The sequence below is a fragment of the Telopea speciosissima genome, chromosome 3, assembly GCF_018873765.1.
Source record: "Telopea speciosissima isolate NSW1024214 ecotype Mountain lineage chromosome 3, Tspe_v1, whole genome shotgun sequence".
Classification (NCBI taxonomy): Eukaryota; Viridiplantae; Streptophyta; class Magnoliopsida; order Proteales; family Proteaceae; genus Telopea; species Telopea speciosissima.
The window spans coordinates 42,110,294-42,137,259 of NC_057918.1; the positions used below are offsets into that span (position 1 = coordinate 42,110,294).

The 26,966-nt window shown below is 40.9% G+C and overlaps 1 protein-coding gene across 1 annotated transcript in view; it reads left to right on the forward strand.

The window, feature by feature from the left end:
- LOC122655184 (endoribonuclease Dicer homolog 2) overlaps positions 1 to 26,966 on the forward strand; it is a 168,160-nt gene that overhangs the window by 5,875 nt on the left and 135,319 nt on the right. Inside the window, exons 5-6 of the mRNA XM_043849399.1 lie at positions 26,322 to 26,406; positions 26,881 to 26,945. Coding sequence (XP_043705334.1) covers positions 26,322 to 26,406; positions 26,881 to 26,945 — 150 coding nt within the window. The remainder of the gene's footprint in view (positions 1 to 26,321; positions 26,407 to 26,880; positions 26,946 to 26,966) is intronic.

Below are 26,966 nucleotides of genomic sequence, written 5' to 3' on the forward strand. Positions count from 1 at the left end.
GAATTATTTAAGAGCAGAAAAATAAATCCGACACTGTGAAGCCGTAGATCGGCCATTGGTGTCTAACATATATTTAATTCATTACCATCTAAGTCATATTACCCCTAATTATTTCCTATTTTAGTTGTAGGAAAATGAATTTTTAAAACCAGAAAAAAAATAAAAAAAATACATATGGGAAAAAAATTTCGACACCGTGAGGCTGTAGATCGGCCTCCGGTGTCTAACATATATTAATATCATCAACATCCAACAACATTTGTACAAAATTTTTAAAAAAAAAATAGTTTTAGAGAAATAGAATTTACCTTAAATAATGAAAATAGGCTTGGATGATGAGCTTAGATGACCCTCCGACGTCTTCCCGGCGACAAGGAGCTTCAACAATGCTTGGATGAGGCTTGGAAGGGAGGAAGAAGAGAGAAAATTTGATTTTCAGCAGCTCTCGGTCGAAATATCGACCAAGAGCTGCGAAATATGGAATTATAAGGCCCTTAGTGTGACACTATTTGTCACTTTTACAATATCTCGCGATATATCGTGAGATCCACGATATATCGACGAGATATTGTATTTTTATGTTTCGGAAGTGTTTCGTATCTCGGACATATCGAGATTCACGAAATATGGCGATATATCGCCGATATTTCGCGAGATTTTATACCATGGTTTTGATGCGGTCCAATTGATTGATGTTTGCAATCTTTTATCATCTATTTTATGTGGCTTCCGATGCCCTGTATCCCTTGTGCAATGTGCAGATCGGGCTGTGTGGTGGTGTCACAGTTGTTGCACCGAATTAGCAAAACACTTTCATGAGAATCAAGCCAATCATCCCATCAACTAAAAGCAAGAGATTTGTTGAGAAATCAGTAGGCAGCACAAACCATGACTATAATATTAGAGAACTTCTCCAAATATCTCAACCCCAATTAGTTTTGATTGACTATAATATCAGAGAACTTCTCCATATCGCTATCCCTATTAGTTTTCCTACAGTACATCATCAAAAATGTTCTCAAATGTTGACAAATTTGCATAAAATGATTCAGTTGTCAAAGAAGCTTCCATGGCCACAGGCTGTTACATGTTTCCTAATACGTCTTCTTTATTTGCCTTAGCCACTCATAGAAGTCTTCTGGCCGTTGTTGGTTTTTTTTTTTTTGGTGCTAATAAATTCAATACCAAAGCCCCAAGAAGGGGAGGGAAGAAAAAAAAGGGGGGGGGGACTATACAAGCTCAAACTGCAGGCCTAGGGAGCCTGTCTAGGAGAGCCCAAGAGAGAAAAATCTAAGCCCTAGGTAACAAAAATGTGCCTGTTCCTTGGGGAGTCTATAAGGAAGTGTTTGGCTCAGTTATTCTGAAGAATTAGATTCTGATTCTGGATCAGATTCCCTGAAATCAGTTTCTGTGGATTCGTAACTTTGAAATTTAAATGTTTGGTTACCCTGATTCTGTAACATGAATCTTCCTGAATAACTATTTGGTTACCCTGCAACCATGGAGCAAGAACACCTCCAGAAAGTGCAATCGCAGATCAAGAAAGCAATGCTAATTAAAACCCCAAATTTAGGATTTTTCCTTTTAGAAAGACGATGATATTAAGACCGATTGGATTTGAATCGGTACCCAGCAATTGAGCAAAACAAACGTTAGGGCTCTTTCTTTTTAGAAGAAAAAATAGGTGATGAAGACGAAGAAAGAATATCCTGAAGGAGATCTGGCGGGCTAGAGGTTGAAGAAAGGGCTTTGATTTGCAAGCGACCTTGAACACAGAGGAGGTTGCAGACGAGATGGCGAGTTGGAGGTTGACAGCGATGGCGTGCTGGAGGTTGAAGGCGACGTGCTGGAGGTAGAAAGCGATCGAGTTCCTCTTCGTTCGACTTGCAGTCTCGATTTTTTGGAAATAGGGTAGCGATTTGGAGATTTATGGTTGGAATCACCCAACTTTGCGATTTATATACGACGTACCTCAAAAGTTAGTTTCACGTTGTAATTCACCTCATGAGGTGAATTCTTCTGCGAGTCAAGGTAAAATGTTGAAATGTAGAATCAACCAAATGGTCTTTGTTTGTAAGAATCAAGATTCCGTATACTCTAATTCTTCAAAAATAACGGAACCAAATACTTCCTAAGAGAACCTAGAGAAAGCATGTGGCGCCTAGAGCTGACTTCAAAGAAGATGGCTTTCCAAATCAGGTCAATGGTCCGGGAGTTGGAAGTCCATGTACGAAGATTCCACTCCATCCAGATGTGGGAGTTAGTAGCACCAAACACAAGCTTACCAACTGTATCACAAATAGAGTTGCCAGGAAAGGACATATCGAGCCAAAACCACTCCCGGGTGAAGGGAAGGCGGTGTCTGTTGCGGGGCCAGATGGACTGCAAAGCTTTTTTCCAAATTGCGGAGGCAAGGGGATAAGAAAAGAAAATGTGGTCAACATCCTCATTACCATTCCAGCAAAGGGTACAAGAGGGGGGATACAGGGATGTGGCAATGGATAAGGAAGGCTTGGGTGGGGGAGGTAATTGTTTAGGGTTCTATGGACATTGAAAGAGTATCCGGGAATGTGGCCTTTGAACCAAACAAGGTTACGCCAGGGGATTGGAGGGCTGTGGGGTCTAACAAAATCCCAGGTAGAGTGAGAGCCAAAGATACCAGTGTTGGCGGGAAGCCAGGTTACTTTGTCCGAATGAGAAGGCGGGGGGAAGGGGGAGAGAGGCCCAAAACTGGGTGAGACCGCAGGGGAAGGGTATAGGGGGAGACCAGGAGCTGTGGGAAATAATTGAAGAGAGAGAGCAGATTTGGGTTGCGGGATGCCAAGGGTGCAGTGGTGACCGGTCAGCCTGGAAGCGGGATGCCAAGGGTTCCAATGATGTTGTAAAGGACACCAACGGGATGCCAAGGTTCAAGCCAAAGGGAGATGGAGGTACCAGCAGCGATCACAAAGGAAGTGGCATTAAGGGCCAAAGGACGAAGGAGAAGGATTTTGCACCAGACCCAAGATGGGTTCGCTGGTAGGTGAACAGGCCAAATGGAATCGGATTTGAGTAAGTAGGAGTAAACCCAGTTAACCCAAATAGAGTCCTGCTTGGAGGAGATTTTCCAGATTAGCTTGAGGAGGCCTACAATATTGTAATCACGGATTCGACGGATGCCAAGCCCTCCTTCAGATTTGGGACAGCAAATTGATGCCCAGCTGATTGGGTGCAGGAATTTGGAGGATTCTTGGCCTTTCCAAAGGAAAGCACAGAAGAGAGATTCCATGGCTTTGATGGTGGAGTTAGGGAGCCCATAAATGCCGCATTAGTAGATGTAAGAGGATTGAAGAACGGATTTGATCAAAACAATCCTACCCGTATAGGAAAGGAATTTGCCTTTCCAAAGCTGGAGCCTCTTACGAATAAGATCAAGCATAAGGGTGCAGTGATGGCTGGTCAGCCTGGCAGGAATGAGGGGGAGGCCAAGGTATTCCAAGGGAGAATCTGGTCAGATTGAGGAGGGAGGCGGAGGGAGGCTTTGACATCCTCAGAAACCCCATAAAGAAAGATTTGCGATTTTATGAGGTTGATGCGTAAACCTGAGAGAGATTCGAAGAGTTGAAGGGAGGACATGATGGAAGAGATGGAGGAGGCGGAAGCTTTGGAGAAGATCATAAGATCGTCTACAAAGGCAAGGTGGGTGAGATTGACACTTTTGCACTTAGGAAAGTGGGAGATGAGATGTTGATCAGTTTTGGCTTGGATGCTCCTAGAGAGGACCTCGACAGCAAGGGAGAGGAGGAAAGGGGAGAGGGGGTAGCCTTGGCGAATACCAACTTTCGAGGGGAAGAACCCTGCAGGGTAACCAGTAACAGTGACTAAGAAGGAGGGGGAAGAAATGGAGGAATGGATCCACCGGACAAAGACAGGGGGAAAGGACATCTGAGTCATGACATCAATGAAGTCCTATCTTAGGGAGTCGAAAGCTTTATGGATGTCAATTTTTAGGAGGGCAGCTGGGGAATGAGATTTACGGTCAAAGCCCCTGACAATTTCCACACAAAGGAGAATATTGTCAACAATACTTCTGCCACAGAGTCGAACTATTCATGTCTTTTTACTTTGTTAGACTCCCTATTTTGTTAGGGTTATACATTGTAGTAGCTATCTTATTGGATTCCTTTTTTGATGGAATGTAACATTGTAGTAGAGACTATTTAAGAGTCTTGAAAGCAATAAAACGATTGCAAGTTTATTATTTACTCTTTTGAGTGCAAATATTAGAGGTTTTGGTTCCCTCAAAATAACCTATTGCATCCCTTCTCTTCTCTGGCTATCTCTTAAACTCAAGATAAGGAGAGGTAAGCAAACATAATACAGCTTGTCTGTACCAAAGTAGTACCAGAGCTTAGGCAGGCATGGACCAGAGAGTCGAGCAAATTGAGCAAACTCAGCAGGAACTTTTACGGGGATGAGCTTTTCAAACTGCTCAAATCTTGGATAGACCAAATGGCGGCACACCCAAAAAGAGAATTTGGGAAAAATTCTCACGTACCACCAAGGTCGTATAGGAGGTATTCTCAGTAGGGTGGCTCTGCCAATTCAGACACTCCCAAAATGGTGAAGCTGGACTTCCCTCATTTCAATGGGGACAAAGACCCAACAAGCTGGCTGTGGAGGGCCAAACAATTTTTTCAGTTGCATGCAACAACGAATGACGAGAGAGTGTCAGTAGTATCCTTCCATCTTGTAGGAGAAGCCCAACTGTGGTTTAAGTTCCTGAAACAAGAAAAGCCTTCCATATCTTGGGATGAGTTTAAAGAAGGGCTCCATTCCTGTTACATTCCAAATCAATTCTTTGATTATTTCGGTTAGCCCACCAAATTTCAGTAAACAGGGTTGGTACGTGATTACCAAACTCAGTTTTAGAAGCTGCTATCCAAGGTGGGGCACCTCCCTCAAGCTCGCCAAGTCAGATGCTTATTGTGCGGACTGCACAAGAGTGTGAAAATGGATATGCAAGCAAATTGGCCCACGTCTCTATCAGCGGCCATTAGCTTCACACATCTCTTTGAGGCTCACAGTTTGTATCAAAATCAAGCAATGCCTTTGGCCGTCAAGGACAACACCTCAGCTAATTCCATGGATGGTCCAAACACTTGGTTTAGACTGGTTGTGTCTGACAGAGGCAGAATTACCTTTGCTCAGTCCAGATGGCATAACTTCCTCTGTTTAACTTCTATTGGGCTGATTTTTTTTTTTTTGCATATGAAAGTAGACTAAAAAATCTACAACTTTCACAGAAATAGACTTATTCAAATTCTTCTTGGAACATGCTCAAAAACCGGCCCAAAGTCAGATGACCTGAAACGTCATGAGTTAAAACAAATGCCTTGAATTACTTCAGGAGTGGAAGTCCGTCCTAAAACCACTGAAGATTGTCGTATAAGTACCTCAGGTGTATTAGCCACTGACTTGCACATAAGTTGCTCACGGAAGATCATAAACTCGTGGAAGACCATTGAAGTTTGAAACTGGGCAGAATTGCACGCCTCCATGAAAATAGCCATATCTTCCTCGTCTCGACTCTGATTGACTTGATTCAAGACTCGAATGGGTACATTTTTCTTGGAAGACACCATCAACTAGGTCAAGTGCATGGATCCCAAAACTGGGCTTGAACCTGACTGATGTGTAAACACTGCTGTCTTCAACTACTGTCCCATTTCTGAACATCATGCCATAACTTTCTACTCCAATATCGGATTGATACGACACAAATTTTGTTGGAAAGTGAACTTAGAGGCCTTTGTTTTGTATGTTTTGAGCTCCTCTAGATTCTCATAAAAGACATCACTGCTACAACATAAACATGGAGTTTTGAGCATGTAACAACATCCTTCATATTGGGCAGCACATTCTCACCTTCGGAAACATTACCTTATGCACTTTAGGACTAGAACCTGCATTCGCATTATGCTGACTTATCTCTCGATTGCCAACACATGATGATTCCACCATATCAGCCCTACAACCAATTGCCAGCTATGCCAACTAAGCCATCCATCTCACTGACACTGACAACTGTACATAATACCTTTGATGACCACCAGCTCAACCATGATAATGTACCAACAATTGGCGATGCCAACTGAGATGTCTTTTTAACACAACCACTGCATTGATACTGTCTGCTCAGAACACTCCTGAAGGTGATGCTCATGCAAAGTGCAACTGCAAGACATTACACCTACTATCCTCACAGTAGCGTTATACAATCACCATGCCTCCTAGAGGTAGTCACCATGCCAAACCAACTTTCCATCTATCAAAACTATCTGCCAATGCTTGCTGTCCAGTAATGTTGGCCATGTCAAGCCACAAGCTGACTGCTCACTGTAGTCTTCAACTGTAACTGATTACAACCAATGCTTCCATAGGCTTCTGGCTATTCTAATTTGGTTTTCTTCAGACTGACCATTCATATACCTGCATTCTTAACGAGATTAGTCAAAGGTGCAGACAGACCCGAAAAGCCTTGGATGAACCTACGATAGTAGTTTACCAGGCCAAGAAAAGATCTTAACTCATTGGTCTTGTTAATAGAGCAGGTATCATTGTAAAAAGGACCTATGTTATCTCATTTTCAAGGACCAAGCAAGGGACAGATTACAGGTACAGTACCCCTCCCTATCGACAACTTTATTTCACACGCACTACATAGAAACTGGGACCGAACACTGTTGTTGTGTAGTGATATGGCCCTGATGGTGGGGGTTGCTTCAATTATTCCACTGGCATCGTGAATCAATTTCAATGAATACGAGCGCTTTGGAATTCCACCGATCTTAATTCATCCTTTGATACCTCTTCTCTCTCTCCAATTCCAAAAGACTTGTCGTTTAGAAGCTTACCAGTCGACCGAGTAGAGTGGGAGAGGGACGTTCTTGTCGTCAGGGAAGGAGAGGAACTGCTTTAGGGTAAGCTCCCTGGCTTGATGCACCGCAAGCACCCCTTCTTCTGGAGGAAGGGGGGCAGCTGCAGAAAGGGTGTGTTTCCCAATGGGGCCTTCCAAGAATGGCCTTTCAAGGGTGGCCCCCTCTGTCAATTGGCTTCTCCACTACAACTAAAGTGGTACCAGCATCGGATTGGTAGTAGGCCCCTCCGATGATGAAATGCTCTCAGCCGGGGGGGGCTTGCTCGTGGCCCGAATGCACCACTGAGTGGTCCAATTGGGCGATCAACTCCGGAGATCTTTCCATGGGATAACCGATCGAGGGAGTTCCCGCTGAAATAAACCGTAGAATCTATTTCTCCACTGCGCTGCTGGCAGACTCTGAACCTCCATTGGGGCAGGGCTGACCGTGGCCGTATCGCAAAAATTTACTACCGCCTGTCCCGCCCATTCTTCAAAATCATTAAGAGGAGGAGAAAACTGAAAATAACCCTCCTAGTTGTAGTGGATAACAGTGTTCATAATGACAACTACAACATCACAATGCAGTGAATTGAGGCTTGGCCTAACGGTTGGCTCCCTGCCGTGTTGTGGTGCAAGTGCCTAGGAGGTCTTAGGATCTACTCTTGTCAAAATGGATGTGTGAGTTTGTGTATAGTGTGTCCCCCCTTCCTATCATTCCCCCTCCCCTCTGCTGTGCATGAGTAAAGTCCTCTATAGCAGTTCCTTAGGTAGGTAGCGAAAAAAAAAAAAAATATAGCATTAACTTTAGTGCTCAACAAAGAATTTATAAAAGTGCTGAATTTCAACCAATCCACATGCAACACAATACACAGTCTACTGATAACACAAATATATATACCGATAAATATAGCATTAACTTTGGTGCGAGCACTTGTAGCCACACACTTTTTCAGGTACTCACCAAGATGTTGTTAAGAGTTATTAGAATATTTTGTATAAGGGTAGTTCTATCATTGTCTTATTATAAGACATGACTAAGTTGTATTTTTTTCCTTTCTTTCTTTATTTCTATTTACTTCCCAAGGAGGTCTTTCTAATTCTTAGAAGTGAATATGTGTGTTGAGAATCACTCAACACACATAACCGATTCTCTCCCATTCTGTCTTCTCTTCTTCTTCCCTTTCTCCTAGCTGTTAACCCTTTGACATCTCACTAGAATCGATCCATTAGAAGATTTAACTTGGTATCAGAGCTAGTATCTCTGGTTTGAGAGTCGACTAAGCTCGGTTGTTGTTTTCACCTCTCTTTGGAACCCTATAAAGGTAGAGGGTTCCATTAGAGGCTGTACTATGTGAGATATTATATATTATACATTCGTTGGAGTTAGATTCTTCAAACCAAACATATGGAGAGAGTTTAGAAGCTGCTGAGGTGGATTGAAGCTCTAGAAGGTGCATACCAAGCTACCACCAGCTTGTGAAGTTGCTGTTTTGATTCTTCCTCATCTCTCCATTATTTGGAATGAGACCTAGTGCATCTGAATCGCCTAGAGGTACTCTTTCAGACCCCTAACCTCTCGGTTGTTGGGAGGAGTGTTCCTTGGCTAGAAGCTGCTTCGAAGACTTTGAAGATAACCCAGAATTTCCACCAGCCATGGTGTATTTCAGTTTCGATTCTGCCTTTGGCAGACTGTTTTGCCTTGTAGCTAGGCTTATTTGAGTCACATAGAAATTCCCTTTTGAATCCCTAAGAGCCTTGTTATTGAAGGGGGAAGATTGGAGAGTATTACTCCTTTTTTTGCTGCTGTACAGGTATCGGCAGCTCTGTTTTTGCTCACTGTTTGCACCTTTTTTGGATGATGGATGCCTTGGATGTTTATTAGTTTATGAAAATGAAGTGTTAGTTTGGTTTGGTTGATTTGGAGTTATTTGTCTACTTGTCTACCTCCTTTGTTTGGGTCGAGTATACTCCCCATTTGAGAAGAACACTATATTAACTGTTGAAGTGTCGGCATATTGTCTACCATGTCTGGGCATGATTCTGAGGGCAGTGGACCAACTACAGCTAGCAGCCTGAATAGTGGTTTCCCAACTATGGCTTCCTTTGATAACCCCAACACCTAAATCTTTGTTGTGCAGTTGGACCATACCAACTACTTAGATTGGTCTCGTTCTGTGAAGATGTAGTTGGGGTGTATTACTGGCTCTATGAAGGAGTCTGCCAATACTGATCAAGGATATCTGAAGTGGAAGACTAAGACCTCCACAGTTATGACAAGGTTGGTTTTCTCCATGAAATCTGAAATTAGTAGGAGGTTTATGGACAAAGAAACTGCTAAGGAGATGTGGGACAGTATCACCAGGACTTTTGATCGAGTTGATGACGATGCAAAGGTGTACCAAATCCACCAAAAGGTCATCAATATGAAACAGGGTGATAGAAGTATTTCTGACTACTACAACACTGTTATTACCCTGTGGCAGGAGTATGATCATTACAGGTATCTTCGACTGTCCAACTCTGAAGATGAAGTCAAGGTCTACAAGAATCAAGAAGTTGAAAGGATCTGTTCTCTACTTGGTGGGTTCAATCCAAAGTATGAGCCTATTCGTTTGCAGATCCTAGGGAGGTCTCCCTTTCCATCCTTGGATGAAGTATGTAGTTACTTGCAAAGTAAGGAAACCAGGAGAGCAACCATGGATATTGCACCATCAATGCAGAGACCTGCTCTTGTTTCTAGTTCCCACAGAGACTGGAAAAGTGAGGGAAAAGGCCAAGGGCTAACTCATGGAGATCACCGTGAGAGATTTAAATGTAATCACTATGGAAAACTGGGACACACTAAGGACAGGTGTTGGGACCTTCATGGGGAGCCCCCTGGTATGCGTGGTGGTTCATCTGGTGCCCATGGTGGTAAGTGAGGGGGAGCTAGAGCTCACTCTGTGACATCTGAGACTAGGACATCTGGACTCTAGCCTGCTTCTGATTCCCTTTCACAAGATGATATTGTAGCCTTCCGCCAGTTGATATCACACCTTGGACACTCCCCTACTAGTTCTTCCCTTTGAGGGTCAGCTACTTCTGCCTCAGCTCTGCAGGCCTCGTCTGCAACTTCTAGTGCTCCCACTTGGATCATTGACTCTGAAGCTTCTGACCACATGACTGGTATGTCACAGTGTTATGATTCCTATTCCATTTGCTCTGGTCGGGACAAGGTAAGGGTTGCTGATGGCTCCCTTTCTTTTGTCTCTGATTAGGATAATGTGAGAGTTACTCCTATTTCTCGAGTCTGTCCTTCATGTACCTGATTTTGCTACTAACCTATTATCAGTGAGTCATCTAACCAAGTCCTTGAATTATTGTGTCACTTTCCTTCTTTCCTACTATATTTTTTAGGATTTAGAGACAAAGAGGGTTATTGGCAGTGGGACTGAGAATGGAGGACTCTATCTTCTTGAACCACACTTACTTGATTCATTTATTGCTGCAGCTTATGTTTGTGGTTGGAGTGACCGTAGTACTTTGGAGTTTGTAATGCATTGGCATCAACATTTGGGTCATCCCTCTTTTGTTGTTATGAGGAGACAGTTACCCCATTTGTTTACTTCTTTTTCTTCTTATGTTTTTCAGTGTGAACCATGTATTTTTGTTAAGCATTGTCGAACGTGTTATCCTTATCGTGCTAATAGATCTACTGCACTTTTTTCTTTTGTTCATTCTGATGTTTGGGGGCCTTCTCCTACTACTTTGTCTAGATTTTGTTTTTTTATGTCATTTGTGGATGACTATTCTAGGTCCACTTGGACTGTTTTGTTGAAACAAAAAAGTGATGTTTATGATGCTTGCAAGGATTTTTATCAACTTATCAGTACTCAGTTTGGTACTCGAATTCAAATTGTTAGGTCTCATAAGGGGGTGGGTACATGTATGGGGGCTCCAAAAGTTCTTCACTGATAATGGCATCATCCATCAAATGGCATGTGTTGACACCCCTCAACAAAATGGGGTTGCTGAGAGAAAAAACAGCCATTTGTTGGAAATCACTCGGAGTCTTTTCTGTGGTATACATGTCCCTAAGACTTTTTGTTTTGATGCACTTCTTACTGCAGCCTTTCTTATTAACATGATGCCATCTCCCCTCCTTGGCTCTAAATCTCCCTTGGCACTTCTTTCTCATCAATCTTCAGCCTTCTCCTTGCCTCCAAAGGTCTTTGGTTGTGTTTATTATGTTCATGTCAACAAATCAGCCCGCACCAAGATTAATCCCAAAGCTAGTGCATTTTCTTGAGCTACTCTGGTTCAACCAAAGGGTATAAATGCTACCACACTCCTTCTCGAATGCGATTTCTCTCAAAAGATGTCACTTTCTTTGAGTCTATTTCCTACTTTTCTTCCCCTCAGCAACCTCTTCAGGGGGAGAACAGTACTAGAAGTGAACAAGATGCTGATGTCATTCCTTTTCTATCTCCCTCGCTTACCTCTACTTCCCCATTCCTATTTGATATTGGAAATACAATGAAGTGGATGTTGTTGATGATGTTGATGCTGATGGTGTTATTGATATTGATGCTAGTAGTGGTGGTGATGCTAGCCAAAAAAAAAAAAGGAGCACAAGGGAAGATTCAAAAATGTTGTGTACCAAAGAGGTGAATGCTTGAAGGGAAAAGGAAAGCAGCCCTGCCAAAACCCCTCTTTGGATCCACATCCTCAGTTTCATCCTTCCCAGTCAGGTAACACTTATCCTTCTGAGTTAGATCTTCCCATTACTATGAGAAAGGGGAAGAGAGCCTGTACTAACCCCATAACCTAGTTTGTTTCCTATGACTCTACCTACACGTTTTAGCTTCTCCACTGCCCTTGAGTCTTCTTCCATTCCCAAAAATGTCACTGAGGCCTTAGCTGATCCAAATTGGATGCAAGCAATGTTTGAGGAAATGATGGCTCTGGAGAAGAATAGTACTTTGACACTTGTTGATCTTCCCAGGGGAGAACTCTAGTTGGGTGTAGATGGGTTTATACCATCAAATATCGATCAGATGGTACAGTGGAAAGATATAAAGCTCCACTGGTTGTAAAAGGGTATAGTCAAGTGTATGACATTGACTACCAAGAGACTTTTGCCCCCTGTAGCTAAGCATAACTTAATCAGGGTGCTCCTTTTAGAGGCCACCAATAAAGATTGGCCATTGTACCAATTAGATGTGAAGAATGCATATCTTCATGGAGACTGTTATCGTGATCTTGGTATTGGCGCAGAGAGCTAATACCGAGAGCACAGTGAGGAGGGTATTTTAGTCTAATTAGTTATTAAGTTGTTTCTTTTATTTTATTTAGATGTTTACTGTTTTACCCTTTAAGTGATTATATAATGAAGGTTTAGAGGAGAGTAACACACATTGTGGAACTCCCTCAATTCTGCAGATTCTCGCCTCCTCTTCTCTCTCGGCTTCTCTTCTTCTTTCTTTTTCTTAATTAGTTTACATGGTATCAAAGCTGTAAGGACTGCTACAGATTTCGTGGATCACTGCTTCCCTTATCTACAGCATTCGATTGAAGTTTTAAATATTTTTTGAAGACTTGAAGCACTTGCGGCTTCTTCTATTTTTTGTTTGAAGGGGTGCAGCACCCTATGCTGTTTTTTGGATTGGTTTAGAGACTAGTTCATGCTATGAATTAAGAACTAGGTCTCTCTTTTTGTTTGAGGAATATTTGAAGGAGTTTTTAGATGAAGTGAAGATTTTGTCAGGGTTTTGGTTGAGGAGGTCGATTGCTGCCTCCACTGTCTGTATCGGATTTTGTCTGGGTTTTATTTGAGGGAATTGATTGCTGCCTTTTGCTGCCTCTATTGACTTCTATCAAGGTTCTTTAGTCTCTATAGATTTTTGTCCCTGTTTACAGTATTCTTCATTCTATTTTATCTTCACTTCATCAAGTAGATCATGGGTGATGAGTTGAAATCTAGTGAAGGTTCGAAGTCAGTCACCATAGAGATTTTTTCTTCCTCTTCCAATCGTATTATTGAGGAGAAGTTGGAAGGGGTTACCAGTTTTTTGCAATGGAAGAAAATTGTTCGGCTAGTGTTAACTGGCCATGATCAGCACAAGCACCTCTTCGACACTAAACCTGAGAATGACCCTTCATGGGAGAGTTGATGCTCGAATCTTGGGATAGATGCTGAATTCTATGGATCACCAAATTGTAGACCTGGTGACACACATTGACACAGTGAAGGAGTTGTGGGAGTATCTTAATGTTTTGTATTCTGGACAAAACAATCTTTCCCGCATTTATGATTTGTCCCAAGAGTTCTACAGGGTTGATAGGAAGGGTCGTACTTTGACCCAGTACTTTGCTGATTTTAAGAGAATGTATGAAGAGCTTAATTCCTTACTTCCTATCACTGCCAATGTGGAACAGATGCAGAACCAGTGGGAACAACTTGCTGTTATGGGTTTTTTGGGAGGTCTTGGGAAGGAGTTTGACTCTGTTCGCTCCCAAATTCTTGACGGTGACAAGGTCGCCACTTTGTCTGAAACCTTTTCCAGGGTTCTTCGTGTTTCTCGGGAACACACTACTGATGGTGATACTTCAGCCCTGGCTTCTTTTCCATCCAACCGTGTACCCAACAGTGGGGCTGGTAGTGGTGGTACTGGTAGTTCTGGTGGTGGTGGCTGTGGTCGTGGTGGTGGGGCTGGTGTTTCTAGTAAGGCACCTACCTTGGGGACTCAGGGTACCTCTGATGTTTCTGGTAGTTCCGTGCCCACTTGTCATCATTGTGGTTGTCCAGGACATATCCAACGTTTCTGTTGGAAACTACATGGCAAACCAACTCAGCAACAGTTTACCAATTCTGCTACAGCTGATTCTCCTATTTCTCCACAGCCTGAGGGTAAGACTGTGAAGATGTTTGATGATGAATATGCCCATTATACACAGTTTCAGATTTCTCAGCCAGCTCAGCCTCCAACTGCGGCCTTTGTTCAGACAGGTAATGCCACTGCATGCCTTTCGACCGTCTCTTCCCGTCCCTGGATCATTGATTCAGGGGCCTCTGAGCACATGACTGGCGTTTCAGTTATACTTTCTTCTTTTCAGCAATCCTCTTCGAGTGTCACTTTAGCTAATGGTTCCTTGACTAAGGTGACTGGTATTGGTACTGTCCATATTACACCTTCTCTTTCTTTGTTTTCCGTTCTTTATGTTCCTGATTTTCCGTTTAACCTTTTCTCTGTTAGTCGGTTTATTAAATCCCATAACTGTTCTGTAACCTTTTCTTCTGACTCTTGTGTATTTCAGGATCTTTCGTCGAAGAGTATGATTGGTAGAGGTCGTGCATCAGGGGGACTTTACATACTTGAGGACACTTCAGCTATGGCATGTACCGGTGTGGCGTCACCCCACCAGATTCATTGTCGTTTGGGTCATCCTTCGTTGGAGAGTTTGAAGCTACTTGATGGTTGTTTTCAGTCTATTTCTAGTTTTAATTGTGAGTCGTGTCAGTTTGGGAAACTCCACCGTGCGAGTTATCCACCTAGAGTCAATAAACGGTCTGACCAACCACTGTCTTTAGTTCATTCGGATGTTTGGGGTCCATGTCCTGTCGTTTCCACTTTGGGTTTTCGTTACTTTGTAACTTTTGTTGATGATTAGTCCAGAGTTACCTGGATCTATTTAATGAAAAATCGTTCTGAGTTATTTTCTATATTCTATGCATTTGTGAATGAAGTGAATAATCAGTCTCCTCAGCTGAAGGGAAAGTGTGTCTCTTGAAGAAAGCTCTCTATGGCCTCAACTAGTCTCCTAAGGATTGGTTTGAGAGATTTAGACAAGCCATCCTGAAGAATGGGTATTCTCAGAGTCAAGCTGACCACGCCTTGTTTATCAAGAGAGGTGATCGCACTGTTGCAGCCAAGGTTTAGAGTATCGGTATCGGGTATCGTATTGGTCAGGCGATTTTAAGAGTCGTATCGTATCGTATCGGAGAGACGTATCGATCGGTGCAGAAATGCATGAAAATGATCAAAATGCATATGAAAATACACTTTTGGACACAAAAACGATATAAACAAGCAATTTATGTCATGTATCATGCATACACACTAAGAATTGTGAATAATCAATAACCAGACAAGTATGGCACTTTTGAAATTGTTATAAAAGATTAAAAGATGAGATTTCTTACATGTAGAGTCACTCTATTGCCATTAAGAATGTCGGGGTGGATCAAAGTCATGTTTATAAGGGTCTTCAAGAATAGAAGAGACTAGGATGATGTGTACTGACGAACATAAGCACAATACTAAGCCCAGTCGAAATACTGATGGTAGTGACTCTCCCACTCATAGTAGAATCGTGTTTACTGCTCTAGAGTGCTAATGTTGTGAAAGCCCTAGGTTGTGGTTGTGCCTCTCCGTATCCATAACTTCCACACCTTACAGAAGCCCCATGTCCATAGCCTGAAGAAGAACTTGCTGCATAACGTCCATGGCCTGATGTAGCACCAGCATGATCAGAACTAATGCTAAGTGACTCCATGCCACTCATAAGCATACCACTATCATATGGATTGTGGCCTTTGTGGGAATGCTTGCCCTTGCCCTTGCCCTTCCGAGTGTAAGTCTGATGGTGACCACCATGATGAGTATCTTGGGTAGCATATATCTATCTTGCCTCACATGTGAATTGCATCCTAACATAATGTTGTGAAGCCTCATGGCCAGCACCATCAGCACCACCACTACCTCTAGCGCCACCACTACCACCATGGCCACCACCACCACCACGACTATGTTTAGTTCCTCCATACGGATGACCTGCCCTCGTCCTCCTAATTAAACCTTCTTCGGGCCTACTGTCATCCTCTTCAATATTAGGATAAAAATATTCTAATGGTGCCTGTATTTCATCATCATCCATCTGTCGGATGATGTTCTCTATGATTGGATCAGGCTTGGTTGTCTGGTGATCCTTACTTAACTGATCCATCACCAATACCTTATCGGTATCCTCTATCCATGCTCTAACTGGATCTTCATCATCAAGTAGGTAGTTGAGGTAGATTGGATTGACATCTACATCATCCCCTTCTCTTTCGAACTTTAAATATTTAAGCTTTAGCTTTATGTTGTGATGGACATACACTAGCTTCTCCAACTTTGAATAACTGAGATGATTGCGGTGTTTGGTATGTATCAACTCGAATGTACTCTAGTTACGTTCGCAGCCACTAGAGGATGCCGTCAGGGATAACACTCGAATTGCTATTCGAGTTAAATGTAGAGCACTAGTACCCTTATAATTAAGACATCAATCAGTTGCACAATAATAAATGAAATATTAAAAGACAAAACCTTGAAACAAATTTTAAATAACATAATAAATTAGGTAAACCTAACTTACCTGGGTGTTGTGTGCCCCTAGCATGGATAACCATTCTATTAGCAAAACCACGGGTAGCCTCCTGAAAATACTTAACCTAGAGAGGTATTAAAAATTAAAATATTAGTTCACCAATCACAACTGAAACTATTATTTGACATATTCTTGGTTTCAATCTTTTATACAACAAATGTATTACTAACCTCATCCATGGCAAGTGTGGCCTTGGCCACATCTGGCTCCAATCTGTTGACAACATTCCTTAGGGCACTCAATAGATCCGGTCTACATCCTACATCATTGTTGTATTGAATATCCGGATTCAAATAATGTGTTGCACATGGTTTGTAATTGATGGTTAGAAACCTAGAATACTAATAAATAAATAGTAATTAAAATGAACCAAAGTCATCTACATAAGGATGATTTATAAGATTACCTGCCCAATGAACATCTTGAACCAGCATCTTTTCCCATCAATCGGTTATATTCTTTAAATACTTCTTGCTGGATGTTGGGTTATCATCATGTATCTTCTTCTTAACCACTTGCATGAGCCCTATCATCTTACCCATGGTTTGCTCTTTATCCCCATCAACCTCTCGAAGCAGACAAAAGAGTGGGTGCATAATCATATCAAGTCGGCGCATCTGATCCCAAAACTTTGAGGAGGTGATAAGGTCTTGAACATATCTCCCAATTTCAGACCTTGCATAATTACTAGTCATCCAGTCAGCAGAGGTGAACATCTTAAGCAGTCCATCCTTTCGGGAAATGAGGCTATCAATTGCATTGTTGCAAATCTTGTGGTTGCAGACCTCACTAAATCCCCTCTTGTGTGACTCCTCATCAATGCCAAAACCTAACTATGGTTATAAATAAAGTTGGTGATCTTCCTTGCATTACTAACCAACTGTTGGACCTTTGGCAATTCACATATATCCTTGAACATCAAATCTATATAATGAGCCGCACATGGTATCCAAAATAGATGTTGCCTCTTCAACATAAGCAACTTACCAGCCTTTTTGAAATTTGCTGCCTTGTCAATTACTATCTGGACAACAATTTCTTCTCCTACCTCCTCCACAACTTCATCCATTAACTTATGCAAGTAACGGGTATCTTTGATTTCACTAGATGCATTTACTGATTTGTGGAAGATCGTTTTTCCATCATAATAGATAAGGAAATTGATGATGGATAATCTTGTTGGTCCACTCCATCCATTACACATGATGGTCACTCCATAATGGCCTCTTCTATATCATCCAATTAAGGCCCAAAAATCTCATAAGCTGTAGGTGGCTTAACATTTTTTCCACACCGTTGAATCTCCTTTACCATGGTCTTGAAGTGGGGATCTTTGGCCTTATGTGTTGGAATCATGGAACTGTGGAACCATCTGGAGATTGCTCTACCTATCCTTTTACTAAGTGTTTTGGGTTGAAAGCTTTCTTAAATCCTCTGTTGGCCAGCATCCCTTGGTTTGTAGACATTAGGATCCATGTCTCTGATATCTGGGCTCTTCTTTCTCTTAACCTTATAACTCTAAGTAAACCGGTCAAACATTCCCTTGACACTAGTTGCTCTACTAAGGCCAGCAGGCTCCTTACCCTGACCCTTACCTACAAATGGACGATAAGAGGAGCCAATACTAATATCAACACGGCCATGGCGTTGGGGTCGAGCTGATTGACTTCTTATCAATTGCTTAGCTCTCCATTGTTCCTCTCTTGCTTCATGTTTTGATTATCTCATTGCCCATTCCAACTCTGGGTCCTCCTCCGCTTCCATATCTGATCCTTCATGAGCTTCAAAAGAGTAAAGATGAAAAAATCACATTTTTGTAAGTATTTTATAATTTCAGAAAATAAAAAAAAAATAAAAAAATTACATATTATAGGGTAAAAATATAATCTTGATGCAAAGTGATAGATCCATAGTTGTCATGGCGTCGCCATGGCGTCGCCATGGCGCCGCCATGGCGTCTGGCGTTGGGAGAGGGGGCATATCGAGCTACGCCATGGTGGATGTCAATATATCGTTCGATATGGCTTCCCGTGGCGACGCCGTGGCGTCGCGGACGCCATACCACGATATGTTGGCATATCGGTCGATATTTGTACATATAAAAGTTAGATTAAAATTTTTTTTTTAAACCATTTAATAGCTTAGATGCTTTGCTCCAAATCACATACACTAAAGAAAGACTATTGCTATCAAGCTTCAGTAAATAGGTTAGCCTATCATTTGATTTTTACTATTGCTTTCAATTATTTGATAGGTTAATCTATATTTTCAATTTTTCATACTTTCATATACACTAATGGATATTAGTTACACTTTCATGAATTAAACCATAGTGGCATAGTATATTAGTAGTAGTGTAGTACACTTTCATGTTGATTTTTGATGTTATAGGACATATATTATAGCATACTAAATGACATTAAAAATACAGAAAATAAAAAATTAAACATGGTCGACATGCCGCTATGGACGCCCATGCGGGCGACATGTCGATATATCGACGACACCCTTCCACCGACTGGATGCCGTGACTCCGTGACAACTATGGATAGATCTGTACATTATGTTATACATATATTATATACATAAGCATTGGTTGAAATTTTTGGAAAAAAAAAAAATTCATTTTGAGAAGCAATTTTCGATTTTGGGTGAAAAATACAGAGATTTGAACTCAAATCTTTGCAAATGTATACAATTAATGCATCACTAGCTTAATTTAACCTATTCTCTTTGAATCATAGAAAAAAAAGAAAAAAGAAAAAAAAAACACTAAAATCAAAGATTTGAACAAAAAAATCAATTTTTCAAAAAACCTACCTTTCCCTTCAAGAACACCTTTTGATTTCGAATCTGGGTTGTTGGATGCAGCAAAGACTATGATTCCACTTCCTTTAGAATCGTTTTTGCCCAAGGAATTGAAGCCCTCATAAAATTAGGTCAAAAAAATGGGTTTGAAGGTTGATTTGGGGGTTTTTCCCTTGGCTGGACAGGGCTTTTTTCCACTTAGAGCTCTTTGTATTATCTTTTGCTGGAAAAACTTAAAAAAAACCCATGTGTTTTACTTAAGTGTCGAGACGTATTGAGGTGTATCGACTGATACATATCGATACGTACCGATACATATTGATATGTACCGATACGTTAAAAAAATAATAAAAAATTTATAAGGTACGCCTCGGCTGTATCGATACATGTCTACCATATCATATCGTATCGATTTGTATCGGTCGATACATATCGATATAGTCGAGACATTATATTTAAAAAAAAATAGATACGTATCGGTATGTATTGTATCGACACCGACCGATACCGAGACGTATCCGCTGATACGGTACGATACGAACTAATACTTTAAACACAGGTCACAACTCTCATTGTCTATGTTGATGACATTGTAGTCACTAGGAACGATGTTGCTGAGATAAACAGATTGAAGTCTTATCTGGCTAAACAGTTTGAGATCAAAGACCTTGGACTCTTGAAATACTTATTGGGGATTGAAGTATCTAGATCAAGGAAAGGAATCAATATCCAGAGGAAACTTGTCTTGGACCTTCTGAAAGAGACGAGAATGTTGGGGTATAAACCAACAACCTCTCCAATTAATCTGAATCATAAGCTTGGTGATGAATGTGGTTCTCCTCTCATAGATGCAGGCAAGTATCAAAGATTAGTTGGGAAGCTAATCTATCTCTCCTTGACTCGACCAGACATCTCTTATGCAATTGGAGTGGTAAGTCAGTTCATGCATGCTCCCAAGAGTGCTCATCTGGATGCGGTATATTGCATCATTAGGTACTTGAAATCTTGCCAGGAAAAGGTCTTCTATTTGCTAGGCATGACCATTTGCAGATCGAAGGCTACACAGATGTTGATTGGGCTGGTTCAATCTCTGACAGGCGATCTACTTTTGGGTACTGTACTTTTTTGGGTGGTAATCTAGTTACCTGAGGAGCAAGAAACAACCAGTTGTAGCTAGATCCAGTGCGGAGGCAGAGTTTAGAGCCATGGCTCATGGAGTGTGAACTTGTATGGTTGAAGAGACTACTTCAAGACTTGAGTTTTGACACTGAAGGGCCGATACTTTATTGTGACAACAAAGCTGCTATAAGCATTGCCCATAATCCGTTTCAGCATGATCGAACCAAGTATATTGAGGTTGATCGACACTTCATCAAAGAGAAGCTGGATTCTGGTTGCATTTGTACTCTCTTTGTGAAGACAGGTGATCAAGTAGCAGATATCTTCACCAAGGGCCTCATTCCTGGTCTATTTAGTACCTTATTGTGCAAGCTGGGAATGTATGACATTGATTCTCTAGCTTGAGGGAGAGTGTTAGAGTTATTAGAATATTTTGTATAAGGGTAATTCTATCATTATGTTATTATAAGACATGACTAATTTGTATTTTTTTCCTTTCTTTCTTTATTTCTATTTACCTCCCTAGGGAGGTCTATGTAATTTTTAGAAGTAAATTAATGAAGTGAATATATGTGTTGAGAATCATTCAACACACATAACCGGTTATCTCCCATTCTCTGTTCTCTTCTTCTTCCCTTTCTCCTAGCTGTTAACCCTTTGATGTCTCACTAGAATCAATCCATTAGAAGATTTAACTGATGTATGAGGCTATGAGGAGCAATATATTTGTTCAGTTTGCACATAGGGATATGATCTTATTCCCACTGTGCTGGCTGAAACGCTGAAGGGTCTTGTCGCTATGAAAGAGACCCGTTCCCACCAAGGGGAGACTTTTACAGGGAGTCCTTATCTTCTTCAGGTAACTTTCCGAAAACTTGAATCCTTGTGGAGGTTGCATACACTTCATCTTCCAAGTCACCATAGAGGAATGCATTCTTCACATCTAGTTGATACAATGTTCAGTCTCTATTTCCCGCTAATGATAAGAGAACTTTTATTGAATTGTGTTTGGCAACAAGAGAAAATGTCTTCTGATAGTCAATTCCATAAACTAACTATATCCTTTGGCCACCAATCTGGCCTTATATCTCTCAATAGTGTCATCTGATCAGTACTTGATTTAGTAGATTCAATTGGAACTCTCTGCTTGTTAAGATCAACCAGATTCCAAGTACAGTTATTCTCAAGGCCCATCATTTCCTCACACATGGATTCCTTCCACTTCAAGCAAGACGTGGCTTCAATGACATTCTTGGGAATGGGAGTAGTGGAAATTGCAACTAAGAAAGCAACACATGTAGGAGAAATAACATTATAGGAAACAAATTCGACTATAGGATTAGTACAAGCTCCCGTTCCTTTTCGAACAATAATGGGAAGATGTAACTTAGAAGGAGGGGAAGGAGTATTACTTGACTTAGGAAGCTGGAGCCCAGGATGTGGATCCAAAGAGGACTCTTGGTAGGTCTTCCTTCTCTTTATTTTCTATACAAGTAACTTTTACTCCTTGTCAATCCTTTCAATGCTGGGTTCCCTTTCATAACCAGCTCTCCCTGAATGGTCTTATACATCAACAACATCCACCCTCTTGTGTTTTCCTACTTCAATCATAAATGGAGGAATAGATAAGGATTGAAGAAAGGGTGACAACAACAACCTCTTCACTTGCACTATTCTTCCCTTGAAGAGGGTGCATATGAGGAGTAAAGAAAGGTACATATTCAAAGAAGGTGACATCTTTGGAGAGAAGCCGCCATTGTGAGGATGGATGGTAGCATTTATAGCCTTGTGTTTCATAAAAAAAATTCATGTGCGAGAGTAATCATACATATATGTGAGAAAATAGAGATAGCCAAATAAAGAATTGGTGGGAGCAAGTTCCAAACATCAGAATGTACAATATGAAAAGGAAGGAACAATGGATCTATTACCATAATAAGGATAAGAGGAAAGACAATGTTTGTTAGAGTTCACGTAATAATGGTACTTTAGGAACTAGTCTTTTGTCTAGTTGCTTTATATTGTATTTTCTCCTTTTTTACCTTTTACCTCCCTAGGTAGGTGTATATAATTTCTTTCTTGTTAACAATGGATTATTATAGATGTGGTGTAGTAAACACTCCAACACAACACATTACCACTGAACTCTTCCCTTCTCTATTCTCTTGTCTTCTTCTTCTTCTTCTCCTCCTTCTCTCTTCCTCCTTCATCTTTTTCTCCTTCTCTTACTTGCATTTACTACCTAAAATCCAACTTGGTATCAAAGCTCTTAGGTTTGAGAGTCGTATTTCCCTTCTTGCTTCTCTTTTTCCTCTCTTTGGAATCCTAGGGCACAAAGGATTCCAAGGAGGAGGCTGCTATGTGAAACACTTGAAGAAGTATTAAATAGGTTTCATATACAACATATTTGAAGATTTCAAGTTGATATTTGAGCTACCTTGAAGCCCACATGAAGTTTTGAAGCATCTCAAGTTACCTCCAGCTGCTCCTAGGGTTATTGCCAGCTCTTTGTTGCATTACCTCTTTCTCTCTCTCGGAAAGTGTTTGGGTCTTGGTATGGACCTCTAGAATCTCCCAATGGTCCCTTTTATGCTCCATATGTCCCTTTTTGATGATTGAAGAAGCTGTTGGAGCAATACCACTTCTCATGGAATCTGCCATGTAAACCAATATGGTTTCTTTCTTTTTTTTTCTTGCATTGGGAATGCAATGTATGATGTTTGTGGTTGTGAAATGGCTATAGAATGCCTTGTTTGGACTCTTTGAGTTGGTTTGAGTTGATGCTACTCTTTAGAGGGTCTAAATGGAGATTTATCAAAGTTGGTGTTTGTTTTTTCTTAGCTGGGACTTTTTTCTTGTGTTGAACTGCATATTTGGGTTGAGCGTGTACTCCCCACTTGGTTTGGATACCTCTGTTTATGGTTAAGTTCCATTTTTTCGACACTATGTCTGATTCGGATGTCTCTGGGCTTAGTTTGGCTTATTCACAGCTCACTCTGGTAGCCATGCAGTTAGTTTTTGAGAACCCACATACACAGATCTCCATTGTGAAGCTTCATAACACCAACTACTTGGACTCGGCTCACTCTGTGAAGCTTTTCTTTAGGAGCAAAGGGAAACTTGGATATATTACTGGTGCTATTACAACACCAGAGCTTGGTGATCCTGCCTAACAGAAATGGGAGACCGAAAATTCCATAGTCATGACTTGGCTGATTTTCTAGATGAAGCCCGAGATTGGGAGAAGATTTATGCGAAAGGAAACTGCCAAGGCCATTTGAGATAGTGTCTCCAAGACCTTTGACAGGGTGGGTGACTCTGCCAAGACCTATATCATTAGGGTGTATACCTGGGATCCTCCATTCCCCTCCCCCCCCCCCCCTTGATCTCATATGGGCTTCTCTCCCAAATATCCACAGGTCTACTAATGGAAGAGGTGACATAATCTCTTGGGAAGCTTCCCCGTCGGGTTTGTTCAGTTTGAAGTCCGCTTGGAACCTTATCAGAACTTGTGTTGAAGTTGTTACCTGGTGCAAAGTTGTTTGGTTTCCAAGCTACATCCCTCGTCATAGCTTCACCCTTTGGCGTGCTCTTTACTATTGTCTTCCCACGCAAGATTTCCACATTCGTAGGCACATTCCTGTGCCTCTGCAGCATCCTTTGCTGGAATGGGCTTAAAATGTTGATCACTTGTTCTTTAAATGCCCATTCTCCTTGAAGATCTGGTCAAGGCTCCTCTCTCGCTGCTGGCCGGTCCATCGGCGGATTCTTCCATTCCATAGAGAATGGATTTGGGTTGACATGACCTTTGGAGGCTCCATCTTATGTGACCGTGTGGGGAAATTGGCCTTTAGTGCTACTATACATTATATATCGCTCGAGCATAACCTTAGAAGATGAACTACCAACTCTAGATCCTTTCATCAGATTTGGGAGTCTATCTCCTTTGACATAAAACACAGGCTATCGGCAGTCCCGTTGTGCTTTATTGACTCCCCTGGAAATAGGCACATTGTATCTTCTCGGAATCTCACCCTTTGGGATTTGTAAATTTGTTTTTCTTAACTTGCTCCTCTTTCCTCTGTTTTTTAGCCTTTCTCCCTGTATCCCCTTTTCGGGCTCTTTCTTTGGTTACTGAAGTTTTGTTCACCCAAAAAAAAATAAAAAAAAATAAAGCCTAGTACAATGGGTATGACAATCAATAAAAGAAGCAAACCACTTATACCCAGAAGTAAAAGTACAACGGGCAGGGCCCCGAATATTTGAATGGATTAGCATAAATGGAGTAACACTGATAATATTTAAGTTGGAATAAGAAGATCGAAGCATATTTGCAGTTACCTCCTACATCAAAGAGGTTCTTGATATCTCTGATTGTCCAACCAACTGCACCTTTGTTTTGTAACCATGAATGCTCCATCACAGTTAATAATGTATAAGCTAACATTTGGGGTTCCTCATTGGGATGACCAAGTGAGTCGGAGGTTGTTAGGTTAAGCTTCATAACCAAGGTTTAAGGTTTCGGTTTCGAGCCTGGTTTCAAGTACTTTCGTTTATTCTTGAACACTATGACATGGCATTCATATGTCATGCAGACAAAGGACAATGCACGTAATCTCCATCGGACCATGAGTGGACTCGAACCAACACGTCATAGTTCATATTAGTAGGCAGTCACTTGTTGGGAGTTGGGAGACTTGGGACATGGAAGACTAGGGTGTCTGTGACTGATTTATTATTGTTCTATGTACTTGGGACTTGGGAGAATGGTGTCTATAACTTATGTATTATTGTTCACTGTAGTTTGTAGTATAAACTTCAAGTCTTTAACTATTTCTTAGATAATTATTCAATATTATGTGTCTTCATCCATTATTGCATAATTTACTGCTAATCATGCCTATCACTCAAACAATGTGTAGAATAGACAATATTGCACTAAGGGATCGACGTTTACTCCAAGGGTGCAAATCAAAAACACCAAATTTGGTTTTTTTTTTTTTTTTTTTTTTCCAATTTGAAGATTTAAATATGTTTATTAAACCTAAAACTAGCTTCCCTTAAAGTTTTGAAGGCAACTATGGCCATTTTCCCACCGAAACATCATTCCGAAAAAAGAAAAAAATGCACAAACTTGCCCAGACCTCATGATCTAGTCCATCTTTGTCTAGTCAAGATGGCTGGTCGAGACGAGTTTTTGAACCTTGGATTACAACCCTAAATGGGTATATTAATAAAACCCTAAAAGTAATGTCAAGATGGCTGGTGGAGACGAGTTTTTGAACCTTGGATTACAACCCTAAAAGGGTATATTAATAAAACCCTAAAAGTAATGTGTAATGTGTTTAACATGTTAATGACCCATCCATCAAGAATCACAACACTGGTTTTGTGCCAGGTTTTTTCAAGTTTCGAGGGGGATAAATTTTTATAGGTGTTCAGGTCAAAACTTGTGAAATTACCAAAATATGGATGAAACTGGGTAAAAACTGGTCGAAACTTGGTATCGGTCAGCTGCGATACCGAGAAATCTCGGTCGAAAGTTTCGACCAAGATGTAGTTCCATGATTACAGAAATGCCCCCATACTAACATAAGGTAGCCTAAGGGGGCAAAAAGGAAAAATTCAATACAAGATAATATCGAAGTACCCTAAATACCCTTATTACATGAACTCTAACATCCAGAACAAGAAAAGTCAAACTGACAAGAAGGGAAGGGAGAATAAGTGAACATTGAAAAAGAAGCCTGTGCATGCTAGCTAGGTTTGACTTCGTAACCATTTAAGTTAGTTAAATTGATTGATTAGAAAAGCTGAAGAAAACAGTGTCAAACCACTGATTCACTCACAAACTTGTGATTCACAGTGTTTATGAAATTTCAGATAGTTCAGAATATTATTACTGTGTACTTCTTTTGAATAGTAATGAATACATATCTCTTGCTTTGCTTCTTCCTTTCTAAAGTCTGCTGATTTTTTCCTAGTATTAATTATTTTTATTTTTTACTTTGATATATGACTTGTTCTTAATATGTGTACTTACCAAAATTGTGGTTGCATGGTGGATGAATGTGTTGTGCAGGAGTTCTATCACAGGGATTTACATTCTAATGCTACAGAACTTCCCAGAATATTTGGGATGACTGCTTCTCCTATAAAGTCAAAAGGTAGGAACTCTTTGTTGGCTAGTTTGCGTTCTTATTTTCCTAGTTTCTTTAATCAATTCCTTTTGGTCATGGTAGTTTGGACTTGGGATGTAGCATTAGCATCAGATTAGGGGTGCTAAAATGGAGGGTAGGATTGGGTGATGGCCTTAATTTAGTCTTTTATTTTTTTTTTTTTTTGGGGGGGGGGGGGGGTTGTGTGGGTGGGCAAGGTTGCGTCTTTACTCAGAGGGTGAACTGGTAAGGCAGATAAAGCCTCAACAATGTTCTTTTAACCATTAATTCTTGTCTTTTACCCTATTAGCCTCTCTGATTTCTTATTGGATATGACGTCCCTACGCTTGCACTTTAAACTAAGGTTGGGTAAGGTGGGTAAACAGCGACCCATCGCCACCATTACATTCATTATTATTGTAAAGCTCTCACTACATAATCTGTATGAGAATATGTGCACACTTATTTATTCTTTTGATGTAGGCCCAGACTTGCCATTCGTCTTTGGGAAGCAAATTCTGGAGTTGGAGAGTCTTATGAATTCAAAGGTTGTGTAAATCTACTTTATT